Raw genomic sequence first — 17,648 nt, 5'->3', positions numbered from 1 at the left:
GAAGAGAAAATCAAGGATGAGACCGTACTGATGGCATGAAGCCTGATACAATGTTTCATTTCATAAGAAGTTTTGATACAATGTTTCATTTCATAAGCAGTTTCACTTGGTTTAATTAACCCTTACCACTGGCGGCTACACCCTGATCTCACTTAGTCTGGACTGTCTGAACTCTTCCCAATCACCTTGGATGCTCACTCTTGTAAGGTCTGCTACAGTGTGGACATTCAAGCAGGAAGTCTGTGGACAAATAGAGGGAGCAGCGAAAGGAAGGACAGTCATGAAACCCTCTGGTTTCCTAAAGCAAGATGAACAAATTCTCCTACAAACCTAGCAGGGAGGGAAGCGTGGAATTGCTGTCTAGTGCCAGCACACCCAGCACAGGTAGAAATAATTTTTTAAGTGGCAACTGAGCAACTCAATTCTCCACAGCAGGTGTGTGTGTGTGTGTGTGTGTGTGTGTGTAAGTCGGAGGATTGTGGCTTTTGGGAATCAGATCTTGCCTACCATGAGTTCCAGGGATCAAAGGAGTTGTCAGGCTTCCACAGAAAGCACCTTCAAGTGCTGAGCCCCCTTGCCAGCCCTGCCTCATCTCTTTCTTGTCCATTCACTGCTGTTCTGCTCAGACGATCTGCTGCTCATTAACTGTCTTCAGTTAATTAAGCAGCTGACCTTACGGCCCTTGGAAAAAGTCCATGGCTTACAGAGGACTTCTGAATCAGGCTTAACTACTTTCTTCAGTGATTATATCTCACTGCTTTCTAAAAGTGGACACAGAGCTTTCAGGAATTGGCTACCTCAATGATCTTGATGATGTCACGGGGTCCGACGATTTCAGGATCGAACTTCACATGGGCTTTGCTGGTGGCAAGGGCCACAGAGGCGTAAGTGATGCCATTTGTCCTTGTGAGCTTGGACTCTATGTTGTGGACACAGGAAGCACAGGTCATCCCCGTGATCTGCAAGACAGGAGGACAAAAACCCCAAGACTGAGACGAGCCTTTCCAGTGGACCCCGGGAACTTAAGTGGCAGGCAGCTACTTCCCCATCCACAGATGCCAATCCCAGTGGCTCAGTGGCTGTCCCCCAACTGCAGGGTAGGCAATAACAACCATTTAGACAGTGGCTGCAGACAGAGGTTTGGCTTTTGGCTAAGAATGGGCTTTTGGAAAGCACTTCACGTTGTACTCTCTCACCAATGACACTGCAGCAACTGTCGCATATCAAATGTGTGCAAGTGCACCTTTGCAAAATCTTTGGAACTCTTAACAGTCTACAGTTTCATGTGTCACTGCGATCTGGTCTGCTCCAGTGCCCTGCTGGCTCCAACGGAGATAATGGCAGTGCCACATTGTCAAGAGAACAGGATTTAGGAAATGACTGATACAGTGGGTGGGTTTTAAGTGTGACATCACACGTCACTGCTGGATACAGATGAAGCGCATCAGAGAGCCTAGATTACAAATGAAGTGCACAAGTTCTAGGTTGGAGTATGAATCACATGCCTAGCCTGTGCAAGCAAATAAATACAGTTCACATAAAATGTTCAACTGGGTGCAGTGGTACAGGCCTCTAATCCCAATACTGGGGAGGCAGAAGCAGGCAAATCTTGTGAGTTTGAAGCCCACCTGGTCTACAGAGTAAATTCCAGGCCAGCCAGGACTAAATAATGCGACCTTGTTTTAAAAAGCAAGCAAACAAAAACACCATAGTAAGACCCTGTTTGGAGGTGGGGGGCACCATAACATAGTACATAGAAAACCATAATATAGTACATTGATGACTTCTCGCTTTTTCTGATATTCTATTTATTTATTGACTTGTGCATGTTTATGAATATAGGAATACACTTTCCAAAGCCTACATGTGGAGGTGAGAGACAAGTTGTAGGAGTCAGTTCGCTCATTTGGGGATCAAACACCAGTGTCGGGCGTGATGGTAAGCACCCTTACCCACTAAGCCTCCCCCAGGCCACATTTACTGATTTTCTGTATGTGTATGAGCACACACATGCACACGGTGTTCGTGTGCCCATAGAAGACATGGGGTGATGTCACTGTTGATATGCAATTCACTTTGTTGGTATGTCCCTGCCTCCAGAGCTTACCACCTCAGCTCTCCTGACTAGCCACGGGGACTGTCTCTGTTTCCTTAGAGTTGCCATTACAGCTCTGCAGGCCCGTCTGGCTCTCCATTGGGGATCTGAACTCTGGTCCTCAGGATTGCATAGTAAGTATGATATTATTTCCGGAGTCATCTCCCCATCGTCTCTTGATTTAGGTTTTCTGTACAGTGTCTCAGTGGGCCAAGGTATCTACTGTGTATGGGTCTAGAGGATGGTAACAGAGTTCCTCCCCACCTTGTGATGCCTGCTGTAGACAGGAAGTACTAGCTCTGACCTTCGGCACGCAGCCCCTGGAACTAGTACAAAGGGTAGGCTCTTCAGAGAATATAGCTTATCAGGAGCTCAATGTGCCTCACGTCCTCCACATTTTCTTCAAACATTGACTTACCATTAATGGCAGAGACTAAATACACAGGAAGCAAAGGCCCCACTTACCTCAGTAAAACAATATTACTCAATTTTGGCAGGGCTGTGGGGTTCTTATGTCTCCCTTTGTTTACAAAAAGCATTTTCTACAAACATGATCTGAACAGAGGACACAGCAAATGCCAGAGTTGACTACTGTTTTCAGTAACATGGTGATGTGCAACTGTAGTAGTAGATAGACAGAAAACACCGTGGGAACAACCACTCCCTTAGGAATTCATCTCCAGTCCCTCGGGAGTTTTAGGACTCCTGGTCACTCAGCTTTTAGTCGCTGGTGTGCCTAAAAGTCCTCTCCACTTTCATGTTGTCTCGTTTCAGCAGAAACAGGGTGGAATCCGGGGTCTTTGTGTCTTCTAGCTCTAGGGACTCCAGACCTAAACATGTCACTGAATGGAGCTCACTCCTCCACGGACTTGGGTGTTGTTTCTAGAGATGCCTGCAGGTGGTTGAGCTTCAGACTTGGAGGACTGTGCCACAGTGAGCCTCCCAGTCTACCATGCTTACCAAAGCCCACCATCTGTGGCTTCTTTCTGCACTAGGAAGGCCTCCTCTCATTCACAAACAGAACAGGTCAAACAAGACAGAGCATACTGCCAGCAACCAACATGTACAAGGCTAGCACTGTGGTAGGGTGTCATAGCACCCTCCACCTTCCACAGACTGCCCTCTCTAGAGCAGTGGTTCTCAGCCTGCCTAGTGCTGAGACCCTTTAGTACAATTCTCATGTTGTGATGACCCCCAACCATACAATTATTTTCATGGCCACTTCATAACTGTAATTTTGCTACTGTTATGAATTGTGATGTAAATGTGTTTTCTGACGGTCTCAGGAGACCTCGATGAAAGGGTCCTTGAACACCTCCCCCCAAAGAGGTCACGACCCATGGATTGACAGCTGCTGCTTTAGTGGATAGCCACTGTACTTACAATCAGTTCGATGTCACCTTCAGAGACCGTGTTGTCCTCCATGACTGATGCTTCGAAGCCCAGGTCCTGGATGAGCTGAGCTATCCTGGGCGACTGGATGATCTCTGGATCATACTTGACCTCGGCCTTTCCCGACATCAAGGCGACCAACACGGAGAGAATACCTGGAACCATCGGGTCACAACTGTGACTCTGGGCATGGCAACTGGGCTGATATATTGTCCTCATGGTTTAACCAAGAAATCCTCTAAAACAGTACTCTCAAAAACGGGCTGGGTGTGAGCATCTCTTGGGGAACTGTGAACAACTCTGGTGGCTCCTCACACATACCAGGCCGCTCAGGGTCTCCCAGGGTAAATGTCAAGTGTCATTGACATTTAAACCTTTTTAAAAGGCTTCTCGGGTGAATCTAACTTAGAGTCCGGTTAGAGAGCTATTGTTCCTGAACAACCCTTCTCAGCCATTAATGGGCATAGGAGCCATCTGAGGACCGTGTTAAGTCAGACTCTGATTTAGTGGGTCTGAGATTCCGAATACCCGTCCAGCCCCTGGGGATGTCAAGCCTTTAGAAGGTCCGTTGCTGCATGCGCATCACGCAAGGGGTGTGGCTGCAGAGAACACAACCACTGTCACAAAAAGGTGTACTTTCCTTTCCCTTTCTGACATACAAGGGAAAAATAACTTTTTCAAAAATGGTTTTATTTATTCTTTTCAAGTTTTTAAGGATTTCCAAAAGTGAAAAAACCTGTAGCTCCTCTGGCTAACACTACTATTGTGTTAATTTAAGGAGAAGAAAGAGTAGCATTCAAATAAATGAAAGGCATGATGTGATTTAGAAAAATATGCCATGGAAGACAGAAGCAAGAGGTTAAAGTCACAAAATTACATTTTAATTAATCTGCAGCCAGGCTAGACAAAGGTCCTCCTTCAGCACATCTCCGTTTGTGATGAGGACCTAAGCAAGGGCTTCAGCACTTTTAAAGTGTGAACAGAAGGCTGGAAAAGGGGGAGAGCCTAAGTTACGCCTGATGCAGGGTCAGGAGTCGGTGCACAAAGTGCTCAAGCAGCCACTAGGTCAGCTCTGCTTCAGGGATGTTGGTGGGATCACCCATCAAAGTATTTCCAAACAGAAACAAGGACAAGATTTTGTTGCACTTTCGGGTTTAAGAAGCAATACTGTAGGCATCATCAGGAGGGCAAAGCCAGCAAACCAAGAATGCATTAGCTTTTGGAGTCAACAGGACAGAGTGTCTGAAACTGGAAATCCTAAGCACAGGCTGGTGTTTCATTTTCTATAGAGGGATTGACCGGATGAGGGTGAGAGACTGGGAAAAGGTAACTGAGAAATCTTTCCATAGAATACACCTTGACCTTCAGACCAGGTGTGCATGGCTAATGTGTTACTTTGTAACAAAATAAATGCTTAAGGGAAAGAATGTCAATCATACAGGGGAGACATTAGACAAACATCTAATCTACATTATCGTGTAATGGGCTTGCTGCCAGATTGTCAGGGTTACTGATAAATAGTCAGCCGAAAGTTGATACAAAGTATTTCCAAGTTCAACACGGCTGCAGTCCTCTTACCAGCATGTCTCTGGAGACTCCTTTCTATGTTAGACACACAGGACGCACAGGTCATGCCTTTGATCTGTACGAAGCACTTCTGTGATGCTGTTGCTCCCGGGGATGGTGGGGTCTCTGAAGAGTGGCCAGGACCTTGGTGTGTGGGGAGCCCTCTAGTGTCGGAAGCCATTTTTTGCACAGACCCTGCTATATCACCCATGGTGTGTGGCACAGAATTCCCAGATTTGAAGTTTCTGACAGGGTTAATAGTGAAGGTTTCTAAAATAGAATTTGAGAAATAATTAGAGGACAAAAAAGAATTCTGCCTGTTACAACAGGAGTTTCGATCGTAATGATGTTCAAACTGAGACTCCTAGAGAGGTGACATGGGGACTGGCATTTCCAATGGTCCTCTCCCTCCTGTACCTTTCAGATAGGACCTTTTTGTCGGGTGACAAGCACTGCAAATGTCTCCTCCAAACCTGCATTCTCTACTGTCATCCTTCTGATGTCTTTTGGTAAACACAGTTCTTATGCTAATACAGTCAATCTTTTTACATGCTTAATTCTTTTAATAAATTCTTCCTTAACTTGGCAAAAGTATTTATGGAATTTTCCTCTCATAGTACTGGGTTTCTTTTTATACATGTGATATTCTCTCTCTCTCTCTCTCTCTCTCTCTCTCTCTCTCTCTCTCTCTCTCTCTCTCGTGCACATGAGTGTGTGTGTGCGTGTATGGTGTATGTTGTGCACAAATGCACTCGTGTATGCACACATGAGTATGTGTGTGGGCACACATGTGAGTGTGGGAGCACATGGATATACATACATGTAGAGGACACAGGTTGACATCACATGTGGGGGATATACATGGTTATAAATACATGAGGAGGATGCAAGTTGGTATCACTTATTTACATATGTATATAGGCAGTGCTTGTGGGCATACACGAATATAAAGAACAGGATTGAAATCGGGTGTCTTCCTTGATCTCTTTAATTACTGAAGCAGTATCTCTCAATAAACGCAGAGTCTGCTGATTCGGTGGTCTAGCTAGCCAGTGTGCTCTGGGCAGCCGCTGTTTCAACTCTCTGAGTGTTGAGATTACAAGTGGGGCACCAATCCTGCCCAGATATTATGTCAGTACTGGGTACCCGAAGCCCAGTTCTCACACTTGCACAGCAAGCACTGTACCTACTAAGCTATCTTGCTGATTCTTGCAAAAGCTTCAATAAACTCCCATAGTCAGGCCTATGATAAACTTTATTTTTTTATGTAGCATATAAGGTAAGAGTCAAAGTTAATTTCTTTCCATGTCTGATCTTCTTCCATAACCTGACAAGACTAGCATTTTCTCCCCCAGGGTCCCAGTGACATGAATGTGGAATCCACATTTGCATAGACCTGCCTCTCGGCTTCATAACACCGACTGGCCTTTTCTATCATATTTTGCTTTGGGTTATTTTGTTTCGTTTGTTTGTTTGTTTGTTTTTTGTCTTGAAGGTACAACTTACTTAGAATAAGATACACAAATCTGAAGGGTAAGTACTTCTCTGCTTCTAAAACACTGTTAAATTAGCTTCTTGCTGTTACTATAACAAATTTCCATAAACTCAGAGGCTCAAAGATCACAAAGTGTTAGAGAACTCTAGTCAGTTACACAATACGATTATCAAGGCATCTGCAGTACGGTGTCCTTCAAGAGGCTCAATTGGAGAATCTTATTTAGTTCCAGCTTTCCCATATTCAAAATTAGCAATCCCAAATGTCTTTTTGTCATATCAATCTATTTCAGCCAGGAAAGACTGATGGGACATGGCAGGGTCCACTTGAATTATTCAGTATCTTCCAACCTAAGATCCACTAAATTACATGTGTGTTTCATTACATGTGTGTCTGTTTTGGTATTTAAGGTTATATACATTCACAGGTCCCACCTTGGGGACCGTAGTTTTGTCTACCATATACACATACACACAGACCAAACTAGCCAATCTGTGGCACTCTGAATGAGATTGGTGCCCATAGGCTCAGATATTTGCCAGCTTAGTCCTTGGTCGGTAAACTGTCCAGGAAGGATGTGGAGGGGAGGCCTTGCTGATGGAGGTGTGTCACTGAAAATGGGCTTTAAGGTTTCAAAAGCCCATGCCAGGCCCAGTGTCTCTCAGCCTGTGGGTCAGAATATAGCTCTCAGCTACTTCTCCAGCACCATGCCTGACTCCCTGCCACCACGCTCCCCACCATGACCATAATGGACTAAGCCCCTGACATTGTAAGCAAGCCCCGAATTAAACACACTCTTTTATTGTAAGAGTTGCCTTGGTCATGGTGTCTCTTCATAGCAATAGGACAGTGGCTTAGATAAATACCATCCAGACTAATATAGAAACATATTAATCACTTCATCCCATAGCCTTAAGCGTATGTAGAAATGGAAACAGATGGCTTGATGATAGACTGCCATTTACTCTAAACCACAAGGGCAGGAGGCAGATGACTACTGGCCACCATACTGACAACAGACTGTGGCTTCTTGATTTTTTTTTTTCCCTGAATGAATCTCACATGTCTGTTGGCGTGTGCTGCTTGTTTTCCGCCACTTGGTGAATAGCCTCCACTGATCGTAAGAAGTAGCAGCGCTTCAACATGTGAACAGTACGGTCATAAGCTCACAGGCAGTTTAACCTAAATGAAAACTGCCTATAGAGGATGTCCAGTTAAATTTCAACTTCAGGACAACGTCAGTCTACTTTACTGCAAGTATATCTTCAGTTCTCATACATTTACATAAAAGAAAGCGCTCAGGAATTATCTGAAATTCAGCCGGGTGTTTATATTTTTATTCACTAGATCCCATACGCCAATGGCCTTAGTGAGTATAATCCTCATAGTTCTACCTAATGTGAATTAGTTCTTTTCTCTCTGTGTTTACTGAGTCAAGTTCAATTACATTTAATATGTGGTTGCGTGGTCATTTCTCCTTGGCTGCCAATAACCTGACTGTACCTGCTGAAAGAGTGAGCCTTACACCAAACAGTTTGTATTGAGCCCCTTCAATACTTCTTTGGAGTGCGAGATTTACTGTTCTGCCATTCTCTTTATCGACTTTGTTTAAACACACACACATACAGCACATTCTTTCCAGGGTGTGGAGAAGGTGGGTGAGAAAGCAAAACAATGCCTGGTACAGAGCGTGTGGCCACCACATGTCACATGCTGCACCTGCTGGGGTGGGTGGGGTGGCTGTATACAGAGGGGAGTCCATGAAGTATCCCAATAGAGCAGTCTCCTCAAGGACACAGCTCAGCTCAGTGGTCAGAGGATGTGGAGTATGGGAAATGAGTCTAGAAGCCCAGGGTACTGCTGGGGCTTTGCCTGAGTGCCCTGTAAACAGCGCCAGGTACCAACATAGACACTCGAAGAGCAGCAGCAGGCTCCAGGCTCTGTGGCTATGATGTTCTAGCCCAATTTACAGATCTGGGAGCCAGGGTGTTTTAAAACATCACCACTCACACAACTGTCCCCTCAGCAAATAGGCCTGCCAGCCTATAGTCCCCTACTCAGTAGACTGTGGTCGGAATCATTTAAGCCCAAAGTGTTTGACACTAGCCTAGGCAACAAGAGCCTGGAGAGGGGGGCGGGGAGGTTGGACCCCTACCTTCCTTGTGTGCAGATGGCCGGTGGCCACTCCCCAGCTAACCCCGATAAATGCTGCTCACCTTTGCTTGCATGGCCTGCTGAGTTAGTTGCCCTCTGGGAAATGCTGCTTGTGTTCTCCATACCCACACAGTTCATCCCACTCCTCACCCTGAGCTCCTTCCCTCAGATCTCCATCCCCAATTCCACACTGCCCTTCAGCATCAGGGAAGAGCTAGCTCATCCTGGGCCATTGCCCATCACACACGGCTCTGACCTCTGACCTCCTGCTCTTCTGGGTCAAGAACCAGACTCTAATCCTGCTCAGGTCACTCTGTGTGCCTCTAAAGCCTCCCGGAAAGCATGGACTTCACAGCCCAGGGTACTTTCAACACTCTCGGGGCCTTCCTTCCTTATCTCCCAGTCCCCACCATACACCCTGGAAACAACATAGCCTGGACTCACACAGACCGAGATCCTCCACTGCCCGTCACAAGCTCCCAGATGGTCTTTCTCATACAGCAGCCCCACAAGGAGCACAGGCCCTGACCACACAGTATGCAGAGACACCGTCTGGTGCCACGGTGCTGGGTAGAGCAAGGGTGGCTGCTACTCCAGAAACTCGACTTGATAACGGGCCACCTCAAACTGGGACCCCTTCTTTGTGAGCCCTGTCACAGCCACCCTTCCATAAAGGCTCTATCTAGGAGCCATCAAAGAAAGCAGGAAGAGTCACTGTAAAAATCCTCCTCTTAATTTCTGCCTTGAACAGACAGAATTTTAGTTTTAGTTGAGGTTCTGAGTTTTGAGGCTTTGTGTTTGTTTGTTTGTTTGTTTGTTTGTTTGTTTGAGATGGGGATGAATGTAGCCCAGACTAGACTTGAACTTGCCATGCAGTTGAGGAAGGTCATGTCTCTAATCCTCCTGTCTCCATCCTCCCCATAAGGTCTGAAATTACGGGCATGCAATGTGCCACAATGTCCTTGAGACAGGGTCATGTTACAAAGCCCAGACTGGCCTTGACCATGGGTCCTCCTGCATCAGCTGTCTGTGTGTTTGTTTGAGTTGTTTGTTTGTTTATTTGTTTTGGTGGTCTCTAAGCCTCTTAAGTGCTGGATATGGGCATGCGCCATCGTGCCTCATCAGACCAAAATGCTATTCTGTTTTGTGTAGTAGAGAAATCTTCAGAGGAAAGTAACGGCTGGTCCTTTGGTTTAGTAGTCCTACAATGCTCGTTTTTAGAATGCGGACCCTGAATTCTCTCTAGAAAAGAAACCCAAATCAGAAGAGTCTACCATTTGAGTGTCACCGGCCATAGGAGAGGCAGCAACTGGAAATTCCATTTTCTCTATCCTGCTAACACATGAGCAGAGGTTACCAAGCTTTGCTATGACGTTCAACACGGGAGGCAGAGCCCAGCTATCCAACTACGCAAATCCTGTCATGAGACATCAAGAGATGACCCTGACATATTTCAAACATATAACAGTGACATACCAGAATTCACAGACACCTCAAATCCCATGTCTTCTACAGCCGTTCGGAGTTCGTCCAAGCTGACTATGGAGGGGTCGTAAAGAACTGCTCCAGTCCCTTCTGCCAAAGAGATGGATGTTTGCTGCACACCTTTCCTCTGGGACAGCATGTCTTCAATGGGCTGAGCAGATGAGGCACAGGTAATGCCGCTGATGGTGAGCACCGCAGTCCTGCCCGGGCCCTGCTCCTGGTGTCTCTGGGAGGAGCCACTTTGGGGCTTATTCTCCTCTACTCCATCGGGAAGAGACACTTTAAAGTGCCCAGGTGGTAGTGCCTCGATGGCTGTCTGTAGGAACAAGGGGGTGACACAAGAAGGGTCATACTGTACTTGGGCGGTTTTGTTCTCCAAAGACACGTGAATATTTTGAACCCCCGGGAGTTGGCCTATATTTCCTTCAATATTCAAAACACATGATTTACAGTGCATGCCATCTATTCTTAGTGGGAGGGTGGCCAGGTAGCTCCCCTGGTGCCCCAGGGTCTCAAAATGATTGGAAATCTGGATAGGAGAGACCGTCTCTTTCTTTAGGTTAGTGCTTTCTAACTTGTTGATATCAATTGGTCCCAGCCTTAAGGGAGCTGTTCTGTTCTTGATGGCAGCTTCAAATCCCATGTCACAGATGTGGTCCCTGAGGTCTTCGGGTTGAATGAGGTAAGGCTGATATGTAATGACTGCCTCTTGGTTGCTTAGGGAGACTTTGATTCTCACAACCCCTTGCAGTTTCCGGATCTTGCCCTCGATGGAGCTGACACAGGACTGACAGGTCATGCCCTCTACCCGGAGCTTGACCACCGCCTCCTGGGCTGGGGAGGACCTGGAAGGCCAGGAGGCGGCCTTTCCTTCTGCAGCGCTGGCCTCAAAGCCCATATCCTCAATCTGAAGGCAAATCTGCTGCAGGTTCATGACAGACGGTACATATTTGACAGTGGCGCTGCCTTGTTCCAGAGACACCTTAATGTTCACAATGCCTTTCAGACTGGAGATCCTGTCCTCAATGGACTTGACACAAGAATGACAAGTCATGCCCAGGATGTTAACCACATCAGTGGCTGCCGGGGACGAGCTGGTGCTGTCCAGACCCCCTTCGTAGCCAACATTGTCGAAGGCGAAGCTCTGCTTCATTGATTGCTCCCAGGGCCGGCCGGGCAAAGCAAGTTTAGATAAGATCTGAAAGAAAAGGAATTAACAATTTTATCCTTTGGTAGCAATTTTACACTTGCACTGCCAATCCCATGAGCACCTTTGGACTGAGGAAAAGTCATGAGCAATGCCCCCAGGCTCCTGAAGATGGACTGTGAGAACCCTATAACTCTACAGAAGGTCTGTCCCTGGGCTTAGAAATCTTACTTAACTTGAGCTGAGCTGCATCCACTCCTGAAACCCCATTTAAACATCAACAGCTAATTGTCCAAAGACTGAACCCCAAGCCCAATATAGCTGATCAAATACCTGACAAGTTGTGGGAACAGAAAACAAAGCTTGAAACAGCCACTCAACAGAGACAATGTTTTCATACCACGAAGGCCGGTACTGCACATCTCACACCAGGGGGCAGCAGGGAGAGTCTACCAAACCCTCCCCTACAGGCACTAACTCCAACCCCTACATTTGGCCTGGGTGCCACATCCAGTGCCCCAGAACTGGTTGGCACTGTTGTGCAGTCACTATGGCCAGGTTCTGGTCAAGGTACATACCCTGTGCAGCAGCCCAGACCCTTCTTCTACCGTATGATTTCATCCTTCCTGAGCCATAGCCAACTTGCAGGCCCAGTCTGACATCACATATCTCACACTGGAATCCACTCTGGTGAGTTTACCAGCTCCTCCCTTCCACACACCTTCCTCAACCCCAGGATGTAGCTCAGGTCCAAATCTAGTGCTCTCCCCTAGTCTGGTCAGACCAGACCACCCTCTCTCTAATCTCCAGGCTTAGACCAGAACATGTATACAGTGTACCAGCCCAGCCCTTGTCCACCTGACTTCATCCCAACCACACTATATTTAGACTTCAAGCTGAATCCGGCCCAAAAATTCTGTGCTCTTTCCCAGCATGCTATGTTCACATCAAACACAGAACTAACAAAAGATGTCCACATGCCCACGTCTGATGACGAAAATACAAATACAAAAAATACACTATTCCAGCCACACCCAAATCTACCAGTCCTACAGAAAGTTTTCCAGTGAGAATTACTTAGATGAAGTCCAAGACACAAAACTTAAAAGAGCAACCATAAACTTCATCAAAATAATTTAAAGCCCACCCCCAGTAACACACTTCTTCCAACAAAGCCACACCCCCTAATCCTTCCCAAACAATTCCACCAACTCCAGACCAAATATGCAAATATATGAACCTATGGGGGCCATACGCATTCAAATTACCACAAAGATGGAATTTTAAAACACAATATCCTAGCCAGAAAACTCAGGCGGGGGGGCTACAAGCAGAATGGATCAAGATGAAGATAGAATATCAGGATTTGAAGATAAAAGTCCCAACCAGCCACAGAATCAAAGATGATGAACTTAAAGCATGGGGAAAGAACATGGAAGACACTATGAAAAAACCAAACTGTCACATTCTTACAAGAAGCCTGGAAACCCAACTAGCCACTGTCATTCACTGGAGGAGACACCAGCCAAATTCCCAATGTCTCTACCACTAACAATTTTCCTGACACATATGCTCCGTAAGCCCCCACACACTCCCCTTCCGAAATCTAACACTGCTCCCCTGCTACTACTGCAAAGCAAAGCAAAATTACTTCACAAGGTGACTACTGGGATGGGTCTCAGTAGTGTCAAAATCAACTGTTAATCTTACCCAAGGCTCTCAAACAAAAAACCCTTTCAGCTCTATATAATCTCTTCTACCCAGGACCTCTGGCCCTCACTGAGATCTGTGAACATGGGATTACCTGTGCCCACAGGACAGACAACTGCTATAATAGGTCTCCTCTGTGTGCAAAGCCTGCCAAACCACTAACCCCAACTCTCTTTTCCCAACCCGTCAGGCAGGCTGGTCTCTCCCGGCTTCTGGCTGGCAGACAGATTTAACTCAAATGCTTCCATCTAGAAGGTACAGGTTATCTTCTTGTCCTACATTCACAGGATGGGCTGAAGCTTTCCCCGCCACCCACAAGACAAGCCACGATGGTGACCAGAGCCTTCACCACAGATGTAACATTGCACAGATTTTGGCCTTCCCTGTTCTCTACAATAGACAAATTTAATCTCCAAATGTCTAGCCACATTCTTTAACAACAAAGAAAACCTATACATTTCATACCATTCCCAATCCTCTGGCAAAGTGAAACACATGGACTAGAGTTAAAAGATTCCCTAACTAAACTATCCATAAACTTGCATTTAGCCTGGAACAAATTCCTCCCACTGGTTCCTATAAAGATCAGTTCTTCCACATGTAAATCCACAAACCCAAGCACCTTTGAACTTTCAGAGGGTAGGTCCCTGGAAATCCCAGGGTTGTCAGCTCCTACCTTGCAACACTTACCTCCCCTGCTCCACCTTCCTCTCCTCCAACGCCTCAGACAAATCCTTTGGACAAACATGGGCCAAATACTCTTACTTCACAGCCCCTACTTAACCTTAAGCCTTATCTTGAGGTTGGACAATGGGTACACTTCAGTGCTCCACACATGACATAAACTCCACGACAAGAAGTGGGACGGGCAACGCAAAGTCATAATCACTACATCCGAAGCAACAGAACTCCAAGGGCTCCCTGCTTGGAACTCAGAACTCCATTTGCCCAGGAAATAAGCTAAAATTCTTAAGGCAGGGCTGTCCACTGTTCAAATCCTTTTCAGTGTTGTCCACGAAGCCCTAGCAGGGGCAATAAGATATGAGAAGAAAATTAAAGAGATGCTATAGGAAAAGAATAAGCCAAACTATCCTTATGTGCAGATGATACAACATACACAAGAAATCTCCAAAATACCACAAAAAAAAAACTTCTAGAAGAGGTAAAAAAAAAAAAACTTTCAGCAAAATGGCAAGATACAAAACAAAATCAACTTGCGAAAATCAGTAGCCTTTCTGTCCACCAACAACTGACACATTAAGAAAGAGATCTTAGACACACTTCCATTCACAGTAGTCTCGATGATAATAAACTCTCTTGAAGTAAACTTAACAAAGAAGGAAAATAATATTCAATAAAAACTTTAAATCTTATGGAAGACAGAAGAAAACACTAGAAAGTGGAAAGACATTGAATGCTCATGGATTAGAATAACACTATGAAATGATGCAACCCCCATACAAAATTCCCATTGTGTTCAATACAGAAGTAGAAAACACTATCCTAAAATCCAAAAAGAACCCATGGCCAAAATAATTCTGAATAAAAGAGCAATGTCAGAGGGATCACAACTCCAGATTATAAATATAGGGCCATAGTTAATAAAGACAATATGGTACTGGCACAAAACTAAACACATAGGCCGCTGAAACAAGATCAACGGCCCAAAGATGAGTCCACAGAACTTCAGCCACTTATTATGTGACAAAGATACCCAAAGCATAAACTGGAGGAAAGAAAGCCTCTTCATCAAATGGTGACGGCAAAACTGCATCTCCAGCTGCATCTCATTATGAAGAAGAATGATTCTAGACATGTACTTATCATCTTGAATAAAAACTAATTCCAGATGGATCAGAGCCCTCGATGTAAAACCTGAAACTGTCAGAAGAAAACATACTCTCCATCCTACAGGTGTAGTGAAGGACTTTCTGATAGGACTCCATTTGCCCAGGAAATAAGCTTAAAAACTGACCTGCACAGCCAAGGAAACAATCAGTGGGGTGAAGGAGAAACCCACAAAGTGACAGACACTCTGCCAGTTATACATCTGACAAAGGATTAATATCATGACTATATACATAAAGAACTCAAAAAAAAAAAAGGTGGGATTGGAAACTGGTGCCGGGTGTGGTAGCACACGCCTTTAATCCCAGCACTCAGGAGGCAGAGGCAGGCGGATTTCTGAGTTCAAGGCCAGCCTGGTCTACAAAGTGAGTTCCAGGACAGCCAGGGCTATACAGAGAAACCCTGCCTCGAAAAAACCAAAAACCAAACCAAACCAAAACAAAACAAAAAAAGGAAATTGGTACAGCCACTTTCAAAGTCAGTGTGGAAAATTCCCAAGAGCTAAAACTACATCTACCCTGTGACCTAGGTAGAGCACCCATTGGCATATGCCCAAGGGACTGGGCATCTTACTATGCAGGCACAAGCTCAGTCATGTTCCCTGCTTCTTTATTCCCAGTAGCTGGGGAGTGGAACTAACTCCAGTGCTCTGCAGCTGTCTGATTAACACGTGGTACATAAACACAATGAGATCCTATTTGGCTGAAAAGAAAAATGAGGTCATGAGCTTTGCACGTATATGGATGGAGCTAGAAAAGACATAGTGAGCAAGGTCACCTGGGCCCGGACAGACAGACATCACATGTTCTCTCCCGTCGGGGTCTCCTAGCTCCAGATCTCCAGATGCGAGCATATATTCTGTAATTACGGAATCCAGGAAAGTAAGAAGGGACTAGGGTGGGAGAGAGACCTAGAGAGGGAAATAGCAAGATAAATAATATGAAGGGAGAAATGGGAAAAATAAGGGGGGCAAAGGGTAGGGGGTCAACACAGATGGAGAGGAAGGGGGAGGGGCAAGTCACACAAAGGATGATGGGAATCATTATTATGTATCTCAAATTATGTATAATACATGTATAGGTATACATTAATAATTTAAACGAAAGTTAAGACACCTTGACCTTGCTCCCCCGCCAAGAATCATAGATTATTCAACAAAAACTCCAGTACCAGGCGTGAGGAATTCTGTTTTGAATTGTTGGTCAGGAGAGTCCAAGAGACTCCCAAAACAATACAAGCTTCTGCTTCTGCTTCTGCCCTGGATTGCCTGCTAGAGGGGGAGGAAGCAAGGTCTCTCCTGCTAAAGACACCATGTACTTCAGACACAGGACTTGGCGCATCAGAGCTGGATCTGACCTGAACATCTCCTCCCCGAGGACTAGCTTCAAGGTACCAGAAAGTTCTATGCAGCTGCTAAAAGAGGAGAGCAGCCAATAGCCTACCTAGCTCTGGTTCCTACAGCAATGACCAGCATGCCAAGATACCCCTTAGAGAACACCACCAGCAAGGGACATGCCAACATGGAAAGGGATCTCCCAGGGCCCACCCCAATAAAAGGAAGGAAGGAAGGAAAGAAGGAAGGAAGGAAGGAAGGAAGGAAGGAAGGAAGGAAGGAAGGAAGGAAGGAAGGAAGGGCAACTAAGAAATGCTGAGAATGGGAGAAAGCCTTCCCTAGGAATAAGGCTCCTAAATGCTTATCCAATATACCAATTGGTCAGCCTTGAGATCATATACACACAAGTAATACTAAATGAGTTGAGCAGGTTATATTTATACATTTATGTATATATGTATGTAATAATAACAAAGAGGCCACAAATATGAGAGAGAGAGACAGAGAGACAGAGAGAGAGAATGAGAGCACAATTAGAGTGTAAGAGCAGCTGGAGGAGAGAATGGGAAGGGGGAAATAATATAATTATACTTTAATTTCAAAAAAATAATTTTAAAAACCCACTAAAGATTTCCTCTTTTTTTCACTAATTTATTCACTTTATATTACAATATCATCACCACCACCCCCGCATCACACAGCTCCCCCACCCATTCCTCCTCCATTTCTCCTCTGAGAAGGGGGACTCCCCAGGGTATCCCCCACCCCAGCACATCAAGTCACTGCAGGACTAGGTGCATCCTCTCCTTGAGGACAGACAAGGTGGCCCACCACTCAGTATTGTCTACATCACCCCACCCTGAATGGAGAAAATGGAGAGCCAGGCCATCTCAAGGTGTAAAAGCATGAATACAAAATAAGAAAACTGAAGACGTTTGTGAAATTACTGGGCTCAAGTCGGCAAGATAGCTCAGCAGGTAAAGGTAAAGGGGAGCCAAGTCCCCATGACTCACTTGGTGGGAGAAGAGAAGCAACTCCTATCAGGACATTCTGATACACACACACACACACACACACACACAACACACACACACACACACACTGACTAGGGTTGTGAAGGCTCCCTTCTGCTCTGACATCCTGTCATCTTGAACCTGTCCATTGTCACCCTAACGGTATCCAATGGATGTGGAGAGTATGGATGCTTTCTGGAGGGGAGGAGAGCACAGTGCGATTTCCTGTCTCCCTGTAGTACAGTGAGAACCCTCCCCCAGCCCTGCCCCACCTGCCCTCACTGTTACTGAACCCTGAAGAACTCAACAGCCCTTCCATCTTAAACTTGTGCTGAGTTGCAAATCCCAGACGGAACAGGCAGTGTCTTAATTCCCTATGTCTTAAAAGTCTGATTTTTCTGTAATTGTTA

The 17,648-nt window shown here is 45.6% G+C and overlaps 1 protein-coding gene across 4 annotated transcripts in view; it reads right to left on the bottom strand.

Moving 5' to 3' along the window:
* The window catches only part of Atp7b (ATPase copper transporting beta), a 70,453-nt gene that overhangs the window by 25,738 nt on the left and 27,067 nt on the right, over positions 1-17,648 (bottom strand). For 3 of the 4 annotated variants that reach the window (XM_085844114.1, XM_085844116.1, XM_085844113.1), the window contains exons 2-5: positions 10,179-11,385; positions 5,066-5,323; positions 3,479-3,642; positions 798-959 (exon numbers count right to left, since the gene is read on the bottom strand). In XM_085844114.1, coding sequence (XP_085700240.1) covers positions 798-959; positions 3,479-3,642; positions 5,066-5,323; positions 10,179-11,340 — 1,746 coding nt within the window. In that variant the 5' untranslated portion in view covers positions 11,341-11,385. Of the gene's footprint in view, positions 1-797; positions 960-3,478; positions 3,643-5,065; positions 5,324-10,178; positions 11,386-15,669; positions 15,803-17,648 lie in introns of all 4 variants that reach the window. The other variant, XM_085844115.1, reaches the window with a different exon arrangement.

This window comes from Mus caroli, unplaced genomic scaffold (assembly GCF_978045245.1).
Source record: "Mus caroli unplaced genomic scaffold, Mus_caroli_1 scaffold_10, whole genome shotgun sequence".
NCBI lineage: Eukaryota > Metazoa > Chordata > Mammalia > Rodentia > Muridae > Mus > Mus caroli.
The sequence above is the reverse complement of the archived record's forward strand: the minus strand, read 5'-3'. Positions and strand labels throughout refer to the sequence as shown.